We start from the raw sequence: 16,411 nt of genomic DNA, 5'->3' as shown, positions 1-16,411 counted from the left end.
TACAAGTATGTAACGTTGTCTTCAAAAAGGATGGTTGTTCATACAGAGGCTTAAGTGTTCTTTTGTAAGATTCTATACCAGCATCAGAATCATGTCAATTGAGTTCTGTTAAAATTAGTATTAGAGACATCTTTACTGAAAAAATGTCTCTCTACTTTTTTTTTCCCTTTTTGGTTTTTTTTTTTTTTTCCTTTAGCTGGGATATAGGGGAGTGGTCTGAGTGCAGCAAAACATGTGGCCTTGGTATGCAGCATCGACAGATCTTATGCCGGCAAATGTATGCCAATCGTACCTTGACAGTTCAGCAATACCGCTGTCATCACCTGGAGAAACCAGAGACAACCAGCACTTGCCAGCTGAAGATTTGCAGTGAATGGCAGATTAGGACAGAGTGGACTTCAGTAAGTATGACTGATAAATTCGTGGTGTAAAACCTCAGAACTTTTTCCAGGCATCCTGATCAAACACGAAATTTGTTTTGGTTTAAAATAGGGAAGTGGAATGTGAAAAGCCTTGGAAATAAGTGAATGTTAGTTCAAGAAAACCCTGCTAGATGATGACCAGAAAAGTTCAGTTCATAACCAGAAAGAAGCAGAAAAAGGGTGATTGAATAGAACAAAACACCTGGATGTGTGTATTCAGAAGTACACAATCCTTCTGAGCAATGTGGGGTTTTTTTGAGTGCTATACAAAGTAGAGCTGGGAGAGTCCTGATAGGTTTGCCTGTGGTGGCAAATTTACTGCTCTTTGTCACAGCATGTAGAGTTTAGCTTCAGGAGTTATTTAACCTTACATGTGTGTTAAGGATAGTGTCAGTAGCTGCTGTTACTGTAGTTGTTTTGAGGCTATGGCAAGGCTTTCAGATAAATGTGGACAGTACGGTTTTGAGCTTTTATTTTCCTGGTTGCTAAGAAAAAGATTAGCCAACCTGACAACCATCCTAGATACTTTCATGGCCATTGTGTGAAAGAGAAAATATCCTGGTATGTTAGGTGTAGTGATAAACAAATCTCAGGTAGCCATGAAAAAATTGACTCGAATTGTGTGGGTGGATAGACCATAAAAAATTCCAGCTTAAACCCTAAACCTCAACCTTCTTTTTCTATTCTACTGAAGTGCTTCCTTGCTCCTAATTCCCCCAGCCTTTGCTCGAATGCATGTCACAGCATGCAGTATGTTGTCCACTGGCAGTAGCAACACAGTTTTCCTTCCACCCAGTTACAGTAGGCTAAAGAGCCATGCAGCAGACTTTGGCTTTATAGTGGGTCCTCCCTCATAGTATGGTGGCATTGTTAACTTCCTGGTCATGAAGTATCTTTGATATGTTGATATATTCCTGATTAAAAAATAGAAATACCTAGATAGATGAAGGTAAAGATATGTTGGTTGGTTAATTCATTATTAATGATGAATTAAAAACCATCTGGAGTTAAAGGACAGTAGAGTTTTGATCATGTGGATGATGAGAAAAGGGAGCTGGTTTTGTGTGGTGTTGCGTTCTGAGAAGTATTTCAGTCTACAGAACCTTTAGAGGTTTATTGCATATGGTGAATCAAACTAAACAAATGCTTTAGAAATTGAAGCTGGTTGAATGTAAGTGTAATTCCAATAAAGTGATGTGATTAATTTCCTGCTGGTATTAAAATTAAAGTTCTTAGCATGAGGTTCCATCATAAAGATAGGAGCATCTGAGTTTGCAGACTGGTTTCAATAGAACATTGATTTGTGTTTGTGCTTACTGAAGTACAGTCAGGTTTTCACTTCAGAGACAGGTTTGTGATCTTAAAAGTAAGCCCATCTTAAGATTTTAATGTGCTTACTATTTTTCTGACATACAAATGTCAAAAACTTTGATCTAAATCTGATTAGAAAAAGATGGCATTGTGGTAATTTTCAACTTGGCAGACTAGACTTCAAGACTAAGTCTGGACAAATTGCTCAGTTTATGACATAAAGTGGAGTATTTGTTCTGATTAGTATTTTGCTATTTAATGACCTCACACATCTAGTCTGTGTTTTGGCCAGTGTTCTGAAGTGAACAGTTGAGGCAATAACTGCAGTCTGAGGATGAAGTCTGTGAGGTATCTTGCTGTAGAGAATATATTTTACATGATAAAGAACTTCAACACATAAATATAGTAGATATGATTAAGCATTCAAAAGCAAGATAAAAACAATGAGGCTGCCTTTCGTAGCTCTTTTAGGTACCTTTGTATGCAGGTACTGCAGTCTTTAATCTTTAAATTCCCAGTGATTTTTCTCTGTAATTCTAGAGTGTTTACAGGACTCAGCAAAACATTTCATGCGTACACAGCAGAAAATTATGTTCCCATCTTGCTTCATGAGCTGTTTGCTTCACATCATCAGGCAGAGATACCAATAGCTCTTAGCACTCTCTGAGGTTGAAGACAAGAGAGCAGGAGAAGGAAGCCTATACTTGTAAGAGGGATTCAGAAGTTCTGTTTCTTTGCATTTCCCTTGCTTCATATCTGCTTTTATATTAAGATCAAAATTATGCAGACTATGTCAGCCTGCGATTCAAATACCAGCAGTTTATTTTGATAAGGTGCAGCATGGCCTGTTGAAGATAGGGTTTAATTTAATGTTCCAAATGTATCTTCACAGGAAGCCGTAGATTACTACAGACTAAGAATATGATTTAAAACTATTAATGTCTTTTTATTCCCTATTCCTAGTGCTCTAGAGTAGTTCTACAGTTTCTATGGATGTCTTAGCAGGAATGAATGAGCGGTATATTCCCAGCTCCCTGGTAAACCACGACAGTTCTTGCATATTCCTGATGCAGCCTCCCTTTTGTTACAGTGTTCAGTGCCTTGTGGAGTGGGGCAGAGGACCCGAGATGTGAAATGTGTCAGCAACCTTGGAGACGTCGTTGATGATGAGGAATGTAACATGAAGCTGCGGCCAAATGATATTGAGAACTGTGACATGGGTCCCTGTGCTAAGAGCTGGTTCCTTACAGAGTGGAGTGACAGGGTAAGGCTTCTCATTATTTTGTGCTGCCAAATCTTCTAAAGCAACTTAGGTGCATCAGAATTAAAAAAATACACATCTGTATAGCCATAAAAGGAATTATCTTATTTTTCATGTTTATTCTTGATCGGTTAAGCAGGCAAGAGCAAACAAAAAAATAACGATCCCAAGGGCATCTTGAGTTTGCATTATTAGATACAAGAACACATAGAAGAAAGGGCAAGTGTGCGAGTACATGGCCAAACATCTGGATTTAGAATTGGCTCTGTGTCTGAAATTCCCAAAATATTGAGTGTGCTGAGATTTATTATTCTGCCTTGCTTAGCCCTGAGTCTCAAGATTCAGACTCTAAAAATTTCCCTACTGTTTTTTTAAGGGATGAAGGTTTGAGGCCTGATGTCTGGGTTTAAGTTCAAGCCATAAAACAGTTATCCTATAGCTGCGAAAAGAGGGGAACGACTTCATAAACTCAGGCAAGGTTGATTCAGGCTTTTGTACTTTGTGAACATGGATGTATTTTTTTTGTTCCAATGAGTCAGATTCTCTGCATGAAAGCAATAAACCCAGCAGTGATTCACCTTATTTCATGATTGGGCTCAGAGTTGTTCAGTAGTGGTATTTATATGCTCTCATTAAAAGGTTTACAAATGGGCTAAGAAAAGCCTGGTATTGTGGTCATTCTTGTGGATGCTTGCATATTCATTTCATCTGTAGACAAGTTGAGCCTTCATTTTGTAAAAACCTGATTGCATCTCCATCTTTTTTGACTGGTTGTTTTGGCAGGCAAATAATACAGTTTATCATTGAAGCTGTAAGATTACTTTTATAACTTCATGGATTCATTATTTAGATCATTTTGTGTTAGTATCTCTGAAAGCTAGGAATATCTGGCTCATAGCTTATGCTTTAGTTTGGACACTCAGAAGATTTTTCCACATGTTTTAGATGCAGAGAAGGAGGAGGAACTTCACAGTTAGGACAGGTATCTTGTACGTCACATGATTTTGAAAAGGTTGATCAGGCTCTTGCTACAATTAAAGGCCTGCAAAATTTTCAGCCTTCAGAAAACTTGAATAGATTTTATAAAGAAAAAATAAATACACTAAAATCTTTGTTGTTGCCATTTGAATTTTATTTTTCCACTTGTTATTCATTCAGTGTATGCTCTTGCGTAGCACGGACACAAAGTTATCAGGTGAAGTATAGGTATTAGTGCAAATGGCAAAGATTTTGCTGTAGGGGAAATTGCAGTGCTTTTATTTTATTTTATTTTATTTCATTTTATTTTATTTTATTTTATGATTTTTAGCTTGTTGAGCAGTGCTTTGTGCAGTGCTAATTTGCAAGTAAGAGAGAATAATGCATTCTACCTTCAAAGACATCTTTCTTTAAAAAGCTGGCCCAGCTACCATCAGGTAGTGAAGTTCCACCACACAAAGTGCATACATTCCAGTGAAGACTCTAGCATCAATGTTTTCTTCATTATTCTACATTGAGATTTTGTCCTCTGCAGAATTAAAACTAGTTTTTGTAGCTGAAGGTTATGACTGTAAAGCATACCACTATGCTTATTTGTATGTATTAAATGAGACATAGAAGTGAAGCAGGTAATACAGAAAATGTTGGGGTTTTCTCTTACCACAAACATTTTAGGGTCAAAGAGTAAAGAATGGATTTTGTTACCTTCTCAGCTTATGTAAGTGTACAAATTAATTTCTTCCAAATGCTTGCTACTGTAGTTGGCATTATTCACTATCGCTTCTGCCAGCACTGGGTTTGAAGTTTGGTTCACAAATAGAATGGAAGGAAGAGCTTATTTCAGGAAAAAAAGTAGATTTGGGCTAGAATGTGCAGGATCTTCTGAGATTCGCACATACCTTGTAACTCAGATGTTCAGAGATGTCTAGTGGCAGTGATTCATTCTAGTGGAAGTCAGTGGAATATAGGAGTAGTCAATAGCTTTGCGAAGTCAGGCCTTTGGCCATTACCTTTCTTATTGTGCCTTTCCAGGGCTGATTTTTTTTTAGGATCAGAAGTCTCACTTTTTAGAGGAATGTGTATCTGTTGAAAGACAAGAGAATTCTGACATGGACTGGAAGTGGGCATTCCCTGGTGTGTGAACTCTGCATGTGTGATTTCCCCAAACAGTTCTCTAAAAAGTACTTTAAGCCAAGCCACACTCCAGCAGTAAGCATAGATCAGCGATGGGCAACCACAAATGGTTCAGATAAGCAGCCAAAAGTTCAGATGCTTAAAGAAAGCTTGTTCAAACCTCTCGAGTCCGCAAAACTGTGGTGGAAATCTCACAAGAACAGACTTTCTTTGTGAGATTTATTACATGCCTACTTCAAGTCCCAGCTGGAAATACCACAGAACAGTCTTTCCCATTGTATTTTGACATTTCAGCCGTGGCTAGAAATAAGAGGTAAAAGAACTTAGCATAACTTTTGAGGATGTTGGAACTTTGAAATGGTTGAGTTCAAACTTGGTTACAGCCATAAGAGAAGACCTTGCCTGTACTATTCTAAACACATTTTGCAAACACTTAATGTGTGCTGTTGCACATGCAGCAAGTAGAGATTTCCAGAGGCCTGTCAGAAATCAGTTAGGCACATACTTTCTCTTTCAGCAAGGGATATATCAAACTTCCATGTCTGGATTTATGTGATGCATGGGGCATTACAATATAGCCTTGGTTAATTAGCAAAACATCAAGAAAAAGCACAGTAACATAAAAATTACACTTGTCTTTGCTGCCAACAGATGTTAAATTTCAGGATTTCATAACTGTGATATATATTTGTGCAGAATTTGACAAGGGTATTTTTTAACACAGGGAGAGAAAGAGATGAAAAGTCACATCTGAGTTTTAAGAAAAGGACAGGATCTAATTTAGGATTTATGGGAAGATTTTTGGTTTTCTTATTTTACTGAACCCTTGCAAAGTTTTAATTGATGCAAAATCATGCTGGTTGCCTTCATTTTCATTAATAGTTCTGTGGTTCTCAATTTGAAGATTGAATCATTGAATTTCCCTAACTGTAACTTCTGTGATACAACATACATGCACTTAAAAACCAGCAGAGTACATACAAAGTTGTGTGTAGGAGATGTGTCTGCTTCCCAGGGTGAGCTGTGTGTAGCTTTACTCCATAAATAACACTCGGCTGCCTTCTTGCCATGTTCTCCTGTCTTGTTTTCCCACAACATATATGTATGTATTTTATGGCCTACCTGTTTCCTTCCCATGGCATCGACATTCTTGGTTTCAATTTCTGCGCAGACTGATTCTTTATACATATAGTTAAGCCTAAGTAATTAAAAATACCTCCATGTTCCTTAAAGCAATACAGTTCTTGAGTTATTTTGATAAACAGGTATCAGAGTCCATTGCGTATATGTTATATGCACACTTTTACCTGCAAAGCTTATGAGTTGTATGGCTACCATGTGCACACTGGTGGAACATGTGAAGGAAGGGAGGAAAGCAATTAATCTTTAAGAAACAAACCCTTATTTTCTGAAAAGTACAAACTCTGTCTTTGAGGTATATCTAAACACCATACTCAGATATCCCCTAGTCTCAATCTTGGGAGAAACTGAAGTTTTTACTTATTTCAGTGGGAGAGATTACAAGTTAAAAGTCTCTAGCAGTAAAGTGAGATTCATCTTTGTATGTGTCTGTCTTCACATTTATTGCTCTGTCTTGAGTATAAATAAGAGAATTAACTTAAGTTTCATGGGTTTGAGTTCTACATGATCTTTAACCCCTTTTGCCTATAGAGAGTCTGGACAAACTTTGTGATATTTTTACGTGTGTTTGTAGAAAGGTGGCTTCCTGTCTCATAATTCTCCTAAGATGTCAGACTGCGTTAAAACGGCAGAGTTCCGCCAAACTGCAGTCATTAATCAGTAGAGTGGAGCTGGTGAACCTTACTGAACTTAGCAACAAAATCGGATTGATGGGAGCAGATGAGATTTTTGCAAACATTTCACGACTGATTCCTTGACAGCTCTAATTGCTGGAAAGTTTACTTCTCCTGTGGGTCAGAAGCGGGAAACTCATTCTCCTGATTTACAGCATGGGAGACTCACCAGTGTTGCCTTGCATCTAGCCAGAGGATTCCCCTCTTGCATTTTTGTTTATTTCTCATTGCCATCAATGTTCATTTGTTTCTCGTTTTGTGTTTAGAGCATACTTAGAAAAGAAGCCAAAGTACAAACAATTCTTAGATGTTAATGAGATTCTGAGGCCAAAATAAAATCTTGGGAAGAAAGAAAAAGTGCTGCGCATTAGGGAACAAAATCAAACCAGATCAAACGCATGCTCTGAATTTCACTTTTCATTAGAAAGAGTAACAGGAAAGCTTCTGTAGTATCTTCCATTAGAGAACTACAGTATGCTTCCTAAAAATCAATGCTTTACTCCTTGCAATCCTAAATCATTACCTAACAGGTACAAGTGGGTTTGACCAGTCAGATGTGGAACCACCAATGAGTTTGTAGCTCACACTCTTCTTTCACTGATTTTTATTTAAATCTGGAGAGCTCTTGTGAAATCTCCTGGGTCCTGAGGAAAAAAACAAAGAAACCACCCCCCAAAAAAAACCTCCAAAAACACAGGACTATAAGGCTATAGCAGATACCGGTGCACAGTGTACCCTGATGCCATCAAGCTATCAAGGAGTAGAACCCCTTTGTATTCCTGGAGTGACGGGAGGATCCCGAGAGTTTCAAATAGGCCCCTGAGCAACAACAAGCCTTTGAACAAATTAAACGAAAGATAGTTCATGCAGTAGCCCTTGGACCAGTCCAGACTGGGAAGAATGGTCCTACCTGGAGCCTCTGGCAGAAAGCTCCAGGGGAGACTCGAAGTCGACCCCTTGATTTTTGGAGTCAGGGATACAGAGGATCTGAGGCCAGTTATACTTCCACTGAAAAAGAGATACTGGCAGCCTATGAAGGGCTGTGTCAGCAGGTGTCATCAGCAGGCAACAATTCAACACTACACACCATCTCTCCTGCCCTGAAAGGCTGTTACAAGAGATGGAGCCTGACATTATGGACTGGATGAATTCAGCAACTTTATAGGGATGGTCCATGGACTAAGGAATGATATCTCTCTCTTTGTGTGTGTGTGTGTGTATATATATATAAATATATATGAGAGAGACAAAAAGCAATGGTATATTGAAAAATATGGGATCTGAGCGTGACGTGAATGGTATGGAATAAGGGGTGGATACTGTCCTGGGTTCAGCTGTAACAGTTATTTTTCTCCTTCTTTGTAGCTGGTGCAGTGCTCTGTTTTTGACTTTAGTTTGAGAACAGTGCTGATAACACACCGATGTTTTTAGTTGTTGCTCTGTAGCACTTACTCCAATGAAGGACTTTTCAGTCTCATGCTCTGCCAGTGAGGAGGGGCACAGGAGGCCGGGAGGAAGCAGGGACAGGACACCTGACCCAAACTAGCCGAAGGGGTATTCCATACCACAGCACGTCATGCCCAGTATAGAAACCGGGGGGAGTTACCCGGAAGGCCCAGATCGCTGCTTGGGTCAGGCTGGGTATTGGTCAGTGGGTGGTGAGCAATTGTATTGTGCATCACTTGTGTTTATTGCTTTTTTTTTCCTTTTCCCCTTTTAGTTTTATATTCTCTCCCCTTGTTATTTCCCTTATCATTATTATTACTGGTCGTAGTAGTAGTGGTTTTGTATTATACCTTAGTTACTAGACTGTTCTTATCTCAACCCGTGGGAGTTACATTCTTTTGATTCTCCTCCCCATCCCTCCAGGAGCAGGGGGGAAGAAGAAGGGGAATGAGCGAGCAGCTGTGTTGTTCTGAGTTACTGGCTGGGCTTAAACCATGACACAGTGTTACCAACTACATATAAAGAAAGGAACAGTGCATATGTAGAAACAGTCATGATCCAGCTGAAGTGTCCAAAAATTGTAAGACCATATTTCAAAACTTTGTCACCTTGGAGGGATACCATGGATCTGCTAGGCAAAATACAAGGACAGTTTGACTTCTGATCCAGCACCTATTGTATGCTTAGGTGCACTCTAAAGGCAAATAATTTAAATCCAGATATCAGAAAGTGCTTTTCTTTAAATGTACATTTACAGAGTACAGGACAATAATACGTAAGGATATTTCTGACTAGCCCTGCTTCCCTCTCCCACTGATGTCAGTCGTTTTATGTCCTTTGAAAATCTGCCCCAGTCTTGGAACTGCAGCAGAAGTGAGTTTCTGAAATACAGTTCTTAGTTTATTATTGGCAAAACAGGTTACATAATCCTTCTAAAATCCCTTCTGAAAGGGATTTTCTCAGGGCAGATCAAATAATGCTGAGGAGTTTCATAAATGTATTTCAAACATAAATCTTTGTTTTTATTTTTTGTGGTACTTTAACATCGGGAGGATGATTCATAGGAAACTTTATTGTCTTGTGGGGAATAATTAAGATGATGAAGGTTAAAGTGTGGCAGACGGAAATCCTGCACAAATGGGGATGTTTTACTGGAACTCAACTCAATTGGTTTTTATTTAAAAATCTAATTAAGGCTAGCAATGATGCTGGGACCTGAAAGGTCTCGAGTTCCGGTAGATTTCCTGCTGCCTCTTTCTTGTGGTCTGTTGCCCCAGTTGAAGGTAATGAGTAGGGCTGGCACATTAGTGAAAGGGAACTGGCACTGTTAAAGGGGTTTTTTTGCTCTACCATGCCCTGTGGCTGTGACAAAAATTCAGGTTTCCACTTGAAGTTTTCCAAATTTACGGGAACTAGCCTTGTTTTCTGGACAGCTGTTAAAGTTGTTTCCTGACAACTATCAGAGCACTGGGTTGTTGGGTTTGGGATTTTTTAATGATTTTTAGTTTTTAATGGGAATGAAAATCTTCTGAAACTGAACTCATGAGGGAAGGACCTCAGGAAGAGGAGAAATGGCAGACTCCTTAAAACTAGAGAGGGTGTTCCACAGACTAAGGTTTCTGAAGAATTTCTGCCAATTAAAACAAGACAGTGAAACAGAATATCTTTAATAATAGGACCAGAATAGAGAAGTTGCAGCTTGTGAAAGTTCCTCATGTGGTACGATGTTAGGTTATAGGCATTTACTCTGTATTAATGCAGCAAATCAATGGCACAAAATTGAAAGTAGGGGTGTGTCGATTGTGAAAACCAAAGGGAGAGCATTCATTATCCAAACGCTCCCTACTCCCTGCCTTGGGCTTTGGAAATCATGGCTTTCACATGGGAGATTTTTACTGAAAGGAAGAAAAAACCCATGAAAACCCAAATACTTAACGCAGAAACATTCAGGTTTAAGTTTGCTTTGTAAATCCTTTGAGGGTACTTAATCTGTAGTAAAATCTTGCAGCAGAGGGTGGGACAACCCTATACCTTCCCATTTGGTATTTCCTTTGTTATTTGATATGGAAGCCTAATTCATGCATAATCATTTAAAACATAAGACTGTGGAGATTTTCTGGATGACTTTATAGACTAAACTTGTTCCTAGCTCTGGTTTGCAAAGTAGAAAAGCAAATTAGATTGTCAATTGAAAATTACTTAGAAATAAGAAAAGTATTTGCAGAGTACATGCATAGTTCTCTGTGCATAATGTAACTGAACATACTTGCCAACGATAAAACACGAACAGCCACAACATTTATTTCTGTACAGTGGGTTTGAAAGGCAGCCATTGTATGGGGCTCAGTTAAACAGTCACTTTATCTAGGAGTGGGCTGTCTGAAATGGGTTTAGTTTAGGTTTAGTTTACATGTTGAAGAAAATGTTCACTACTAGCACAATTTACATCATTCTTGTATTTTCAAGATTTTGCCAGTTCACTTGGAAAAGACCCCCTTAGCTATCAAATCTGGTTTGCTGAGAAGGTAAATTGGTATTTTGTTTGTTAAAAAAATAACTTGTCAAAAGTTGAGTCACTTTCTTAGTTTTCCAGAGATTCTGTTTCAGTAAAGCTTTTCTCTTCTATTTGAACTTCTTGGGAAAGCAACCAATTTGCTGATAGAAAAAAATTTTTTCAATACTGTGTCTGTGGAGTAACTATAACACGACAACATGTTTCACACAACCAATGTTTTTCAGTGTGAGTGAGTAAAGAGTAGTTTGAAAGAAATTGTACATTCAGTCACTGGTCTCTCTCTCGGGAAGATGAATGACTGTGTTGGTTCATCCCATTAGTAATAGTGGTGCTATCATGGCATCTGCTCTTCTGTAGTTGAACTACTGGATGCGAACCCTTACATTGTTACTGATGGGAGCCAAATCAAGCTGTGATTTGTTACCAGTTCTTGGAATAATTCTTACTTTTATTCAATAAAATCTTTAAAAATGTTCCATTACAGAGTTACGTTCATTCAAAAGGAATGTACTTTCCATTGCACAATACACAGTTTTTCTTAACTAATTACAATGTATATTAGAAATAAAATCTGAAATGTCAATCAAATGCATCTTTTTCTTCTATATACTTCATACTTATCAGTGGTTTTGTTTACATGTGTAATACAATTCTAATTGCTCCAATGTAATTATATACATATCTTTCAGTAAGCTGCACATGGGTTTTTCTTTTTTTTTAATGGTCTGGACATGAAATGCCAAATGCATTTTAAAAGAAAAAGGTAATATTAAGTAATAATTAAGCAACAAGAACCCAGTCTAATACCAGAAATCATTTTTTCCCTGGCATGTTTCTGGTTTTTAAATGTTGATAGTTTGATGCTGCCCAGAACTGTGGAATATGGGATACTTTCCCACTGAAGTAAATGGATGACAAATGGAATTTATCCTGCATGATTTATGGATGACATGCTTACTATCTCTGAATGTGTGACATAAGAACCTGCACATCATTATTTATTAACAGCTTTCAGAATTTAACAGTGGAAAGTTAAGATGGTGAATGTTGGTTACTGGGAAATCATATCATTAGAAAGCAACATTGAATTCACATAAACTTCTACAGCCACCTCTTCTGCTAAAACTGATTAACAACTTACATTTGAAACTGGTTGTGCAATAATTTGTGGTAGTTACAGTTCTTTGCTGAGGATTTATCCGAGTCTTTTGAAACCACCTGTCAAAAAATGTCATATTTTTCTACTTTTTTGAGCTCTCATACTCTGTAAACTCATTATATGGAAAAGATCCAGGATGCACTATGCAGTGACATAGTCCCCAGCCGTCTTAGCCTCATCTTTTTAACCACTGTAAGAGTTCACTTGGATGACAGCTTGAATGTCAGAGGACAAACTCATAGAACTGAAATATGACTGCTGTTTAAAAAGTTGCTTATTGGAATTATGCCTTCTCATATCTATTAATCGGTGTGCAAAAAGATGAATAAAATGAAAACTAAAAGAATTTACAGAGAGGAAGAAGGCTAATAAGTAAGAAAAGTAAGAAAGCTAATAAAAAGCTCTAAAAAATTTATTTTTTTTCTAATCCTTCAGTTTCTTTCATTTCTGACTGTAAAGGACAGGTACTACTTGTAGTGCATTCAGAAGCATGAAACTGTAAGATAATTTGCTACAGCTCACATAAAAGTAAATATAATTGACTTTGCATAAATTAATTTACTTTCTGTGATTGTTGCTTCTCATTTCATTGTGCAGCATGGAGGACGGACTAGTGAACGTGTTCTGTCTTTTGCTCCCCAGTGTTCTGCAGAATGTGGTGACGGAGTCCGTACGCGTTCAGTGGTTTGCATGACGAACCATGTCAGCAGTTTGCCTCTGGAAGGCTGCGGCAATAACAGACCTTCTGAAACAACTCCCTGTAATAATGGACCCTGTGCTGGTAAAGTGGAGTGGTTTGCTGGGGGCTGGACACAGGTGAGCTTTAACATATGTATTTGTTTTCTGCTGGTATCTTCATTTAAAAAATGTTTCTCTGCAGTGAAGATGTGTGTGTATTTCTACACCTCTATGGAATATTCATATCCTTCTTTTCTGTATTTTGCTGAGTTAATATTCAATACTTTTCAGCACCTCCTGGTTTTTTACTTTGATGAAACTAAGATTTTGTTCTTCTCTTCCTCTGTATCTTTATTTCTCATCTACTAACCCAGTGTATTTATAATATGAAAGATAACAGAAAGCCGCTTTCTGTTAAAATTCAGGTGAACGCTAGAGCGACAGATTTGCACTCTTCAAACTAGAGCCTTTGTGATTATGCATACCTGCAGGAATATCTGTCTGTCCGTCTGTCTATCTATCTATCTATCTATCTATCTATCTATCTCTCCAATTGATCAATCTAGAGAACTTCCAAAATTTAAATCAGACAAAAAGTAATGGCCAAACCAAAAGTTACCTTCAGTATTGTTGTACTGAAATTCATGATAATAGGTAAAAAGAACAAAATTTTGTTAGTGGCCAGTATCCTGATGCTCTTTTCTCAAGGTAAATTCTTCCCTCGATATACATCTAATAGTCCTTCTCATTCTAAATAAACATTTCTGCTGTCAGGAACAAAGGCATTTCAGAAGCTGTCAGGGAAAAGTCTCTCGGCTATGCTGTTAACTCTCTGCATTTCATGCTCCAAGATCCTTCCAGGTAATAAGGAATTGGAAATGAAACTGATACAGCTGAGATAGAGATTACAGGGATACTACAATGCTAATGCTTTCAAGTGTAAGTGCTAATTACTTGTATAAGAGTAATACCAAATTCAGATTTAAAACATACTTAGCTGCAGTTCTAGTAACAGATAAAACCTGGGCCTTTTTACGATTCAGTGTAGGTGAGTAGGAACTTTGTGTGCTTTCTTGCTACCATAGAGAGAAGCATTCAGTAAGGTCATATTAACCCTCATATTCTGTTGTGAATAGGAAAGTTTCTGTCATAGAATCAACGGTTTGGAAAAAACCTTTAAGATCATCAAGTCCAACCATTACCCCAGGACTGCCAAGACCACCACTAAACCATGTCACTGAGGGCCTCGTCTACACGGTTTAGGAACACTTCCAGAGATGGTGACTCCACCACTGCCCTGGGCAGCCTGTTCCAATGCCTGAGCACCCTCCCTATGAAGAGATTTTTCCTAATATCCAGTCTAAACCTTCCCTGGCACAGCTTGAGGCTGTTACCTCTTTTCCTGTCGCTTGTTACTCGGGAGAAGAGACCAACCCCCACCTCACTACAACCTCCTTTCAGGTAGTTGTAGAGAGCAATAAGGTCCCTCCTGAGCCTTCTCTTCTCCAGACTAAACCCCCCCAGTTCCCTCAGGTGTTCCTTGTAAGACTTATTCTCCAGACCCTTCACCAGCTTTGTTGCCCTTTTCTGGACCTGCTCCAGCACCTCCATGTCTGTCTTGTAGTGATAGGCCCAGAACTGAACAAACTGTCCTTTACAATATCCTTTTCTTAAGCTAACTTACCTTTCTTTGCATGAGATTGAATTGTTTGATGCATAGCAAGGGTACAGAGTCTGTGCTGTATGTTATCTGAAACAAGTATGTGAAAACATCTATTCTACCAGCCAAATCCTGACTTCTAACTACCAAAATGAAGCAGACAGTCAGTAGACCAAGAGCAGGAGGGAGCATTGGTGGATGACCCTCCATATTCTGCTCCTCTAGAGCTAACGCTGTATGTTAAGATGATGTCTTTTGGAGGAACCATTAAAAGAGAGCAGTAACATTAAAACATTAAAAGAGATGTTCAGTGTTAAAGAAAGTGCAGTTACATTATTTCCTGTAGAATTTATTTGGTGTGTTCAGCTCAAGGTTTTTCACTCAGCTCAAGGTTTTTGTGGGTATCTGGTAAAGGGGTCGTAAGTTCCAACCAAAATATAAACCAAATCCCCACTTTTAATAACATTTGATTGGTTTAGGCTAGAAAAAGCCTTTAAAAATCATAGTCCTTTATGCAACGTAGAAACCAGTATGTTGCTGAAATCATCTTCTAAAAACCTTTTTACAAGTGGCAGGAACAGTATTATGTATTTAACCTTTAAATGGGCAATAAGAGTCCACCTGACTCAAATTTGCTTTTCAGAAGTGCAACCAACACTGTGACACATAGATACTTGCAAATATGAAAGGAACACCCTGACAGATCAAGGCATTTTCTAAAAACCACACAGAATGTGGGGATTTTTAAAGCTTCAATACTGCGCTCCAGCCTTCTAACCCTCTAACCCTCAGCGCAGTGCATTTAATCCTGCTTCAGCAAGAAGCAGTAACAGTGTTTAGGGAGAAAGTTATGCTTCTCTTTTTGTTAGAAAAGATAAATACCAGTTTCTTCTTGTAGCTACAGGTAAAACTACACTTCTAGGTTTCTCCAAAGCACACTTAGAGTTTCGTGTCTTCTTCATAAAAATAATTAGAAATATGTTTTGAGTCTGTGGTACCATGTGGAATAAAAATCCACAGAAGTACAGTTTTAACCACTGTAACAATGAAAAATTAAATAAGTAATACTTGACACACCTACAGTCAGGAGTCACTTGATGAATTAAGTCATTACTATATCCTTCAGCATTTGTTTGTCCTAGTTCCTAACTGGCATTGCTGACTACTGTGTCAGTACTACATACAAATAAGAATAATAACCCAAGGTTTATCTAGGCTGCTCTTCTGGTTCTGAGAGATAAAAACCCTACCGCAGGAACTTAAGGAATACTTTACCCTTTCCCTTTCTTGTCAAGTCATACATTTGCCAGTGATGGAAGGAAAGATACAGTTAAGTCCATTTTACTGAGGAAAGACCATACAATAAGGAAACGGATTTTGGATGTTAGTGTCTAGGTATGCGCCCAAGAATGGGGAATAAACAAAACTTTATAAATTTTCCTGTTGGAATATTAAATTAAAATGCAAGTGTATGTGTGTGTGTTGTTTTATTTCAGAAACAAATAATGTGGAGAAACACATTACTTTACTTTGAAACAAGTTGGAGGACGTAAGTAGAGTAAGAAATTCCACCACTTTTTTTCATTCTCTGATACAGTGCTCTACAGAATGTGGCAGTGGAACTCAACAGAGAGAAGTCGTTTGTGTTAGGAAAACTGAAGGTAATTTCGATGTTTTGAACCCCTATGAATGTTCATATTTGGAAAAGCCTCCCAGCCAGCAATCCTGCTACCTCAAACCATGTGGATCTAAGTGGTTTCATACAGAATGGAGCACAGTAAGTCTGTCATGCTTTTCTAAATCTAATTTTGTTTGATACATCTTTTTCCATGTATATTAAAAGGGAACGCCATTTAAATAAAACTGTTGATCATGGAATTGCCTTAATCTTGCACAGGAAGGATACTAAAAAGAAAGCATATGCTTTAGCAACCAGTGAAGCAAGCTTAGGGAAGTTAGAAAATATCTTGAGCAGAAGGAGACACTGATCTTTTCATCACTGATCTCTTCTTCCAAGAATCTTCCTGTTTTAT

At 38.1% G+C, this 16,411-nt stretch overlaps 1 protein-coding gene across 2 annotated transcripts in view; it reads left to right on the top strand.

Moving 5' to 3' along the window:
* The window catches only part of THSD4 (thrombospondin type 1 domain containing 4), a 278,723-nt gene that overhangs the window by 253,177 nt on the left and 9,135 nt on the right, over window positions 1–16,411 (top strand). For both annotated transcript variants that reach the window (XM_030497701.1, XM_030497702.1), the window contains 4 exons: window positions 197–401; window positions 2,824–2,997; window positions 12,683–12,856; window positions 15,976–16,155. In XM_030497701.1, the coding sequence (XP_030353561.1) occupies window positions 197–401; window positions 2,824–2,997; window positions 12,683–12,856; window positions 15,976–16,155 (733 nt within the window). The remainder of the gene's footprint in view (window positions 1–196; window positions 402–2,823; window positions 2,998–12,682; window positions 12,857–15,975; window positions 16,156–16,411) is intronic.

Source organism: Strigops habroptila, chromosome 9 (genome assembly GCF_004027225.2).
Source record: "Strigops habroptila isolate Jane chromosome 9, bStrHab1.2.pri, whole genome shotgun sequence".
Classification (NCBI taxonomy): domain Eukaryota; kingdom Metazoa; phylum Chordata; class Aves; order Psittaciformes; family Psittacidae; genus Strigops; species Strigops habroptila.
The sequence above is the reverse complement of the archived record's forward strand: the minus strand, read 5'-3'. Positions and strand labels throughout refer to the sequence as shown.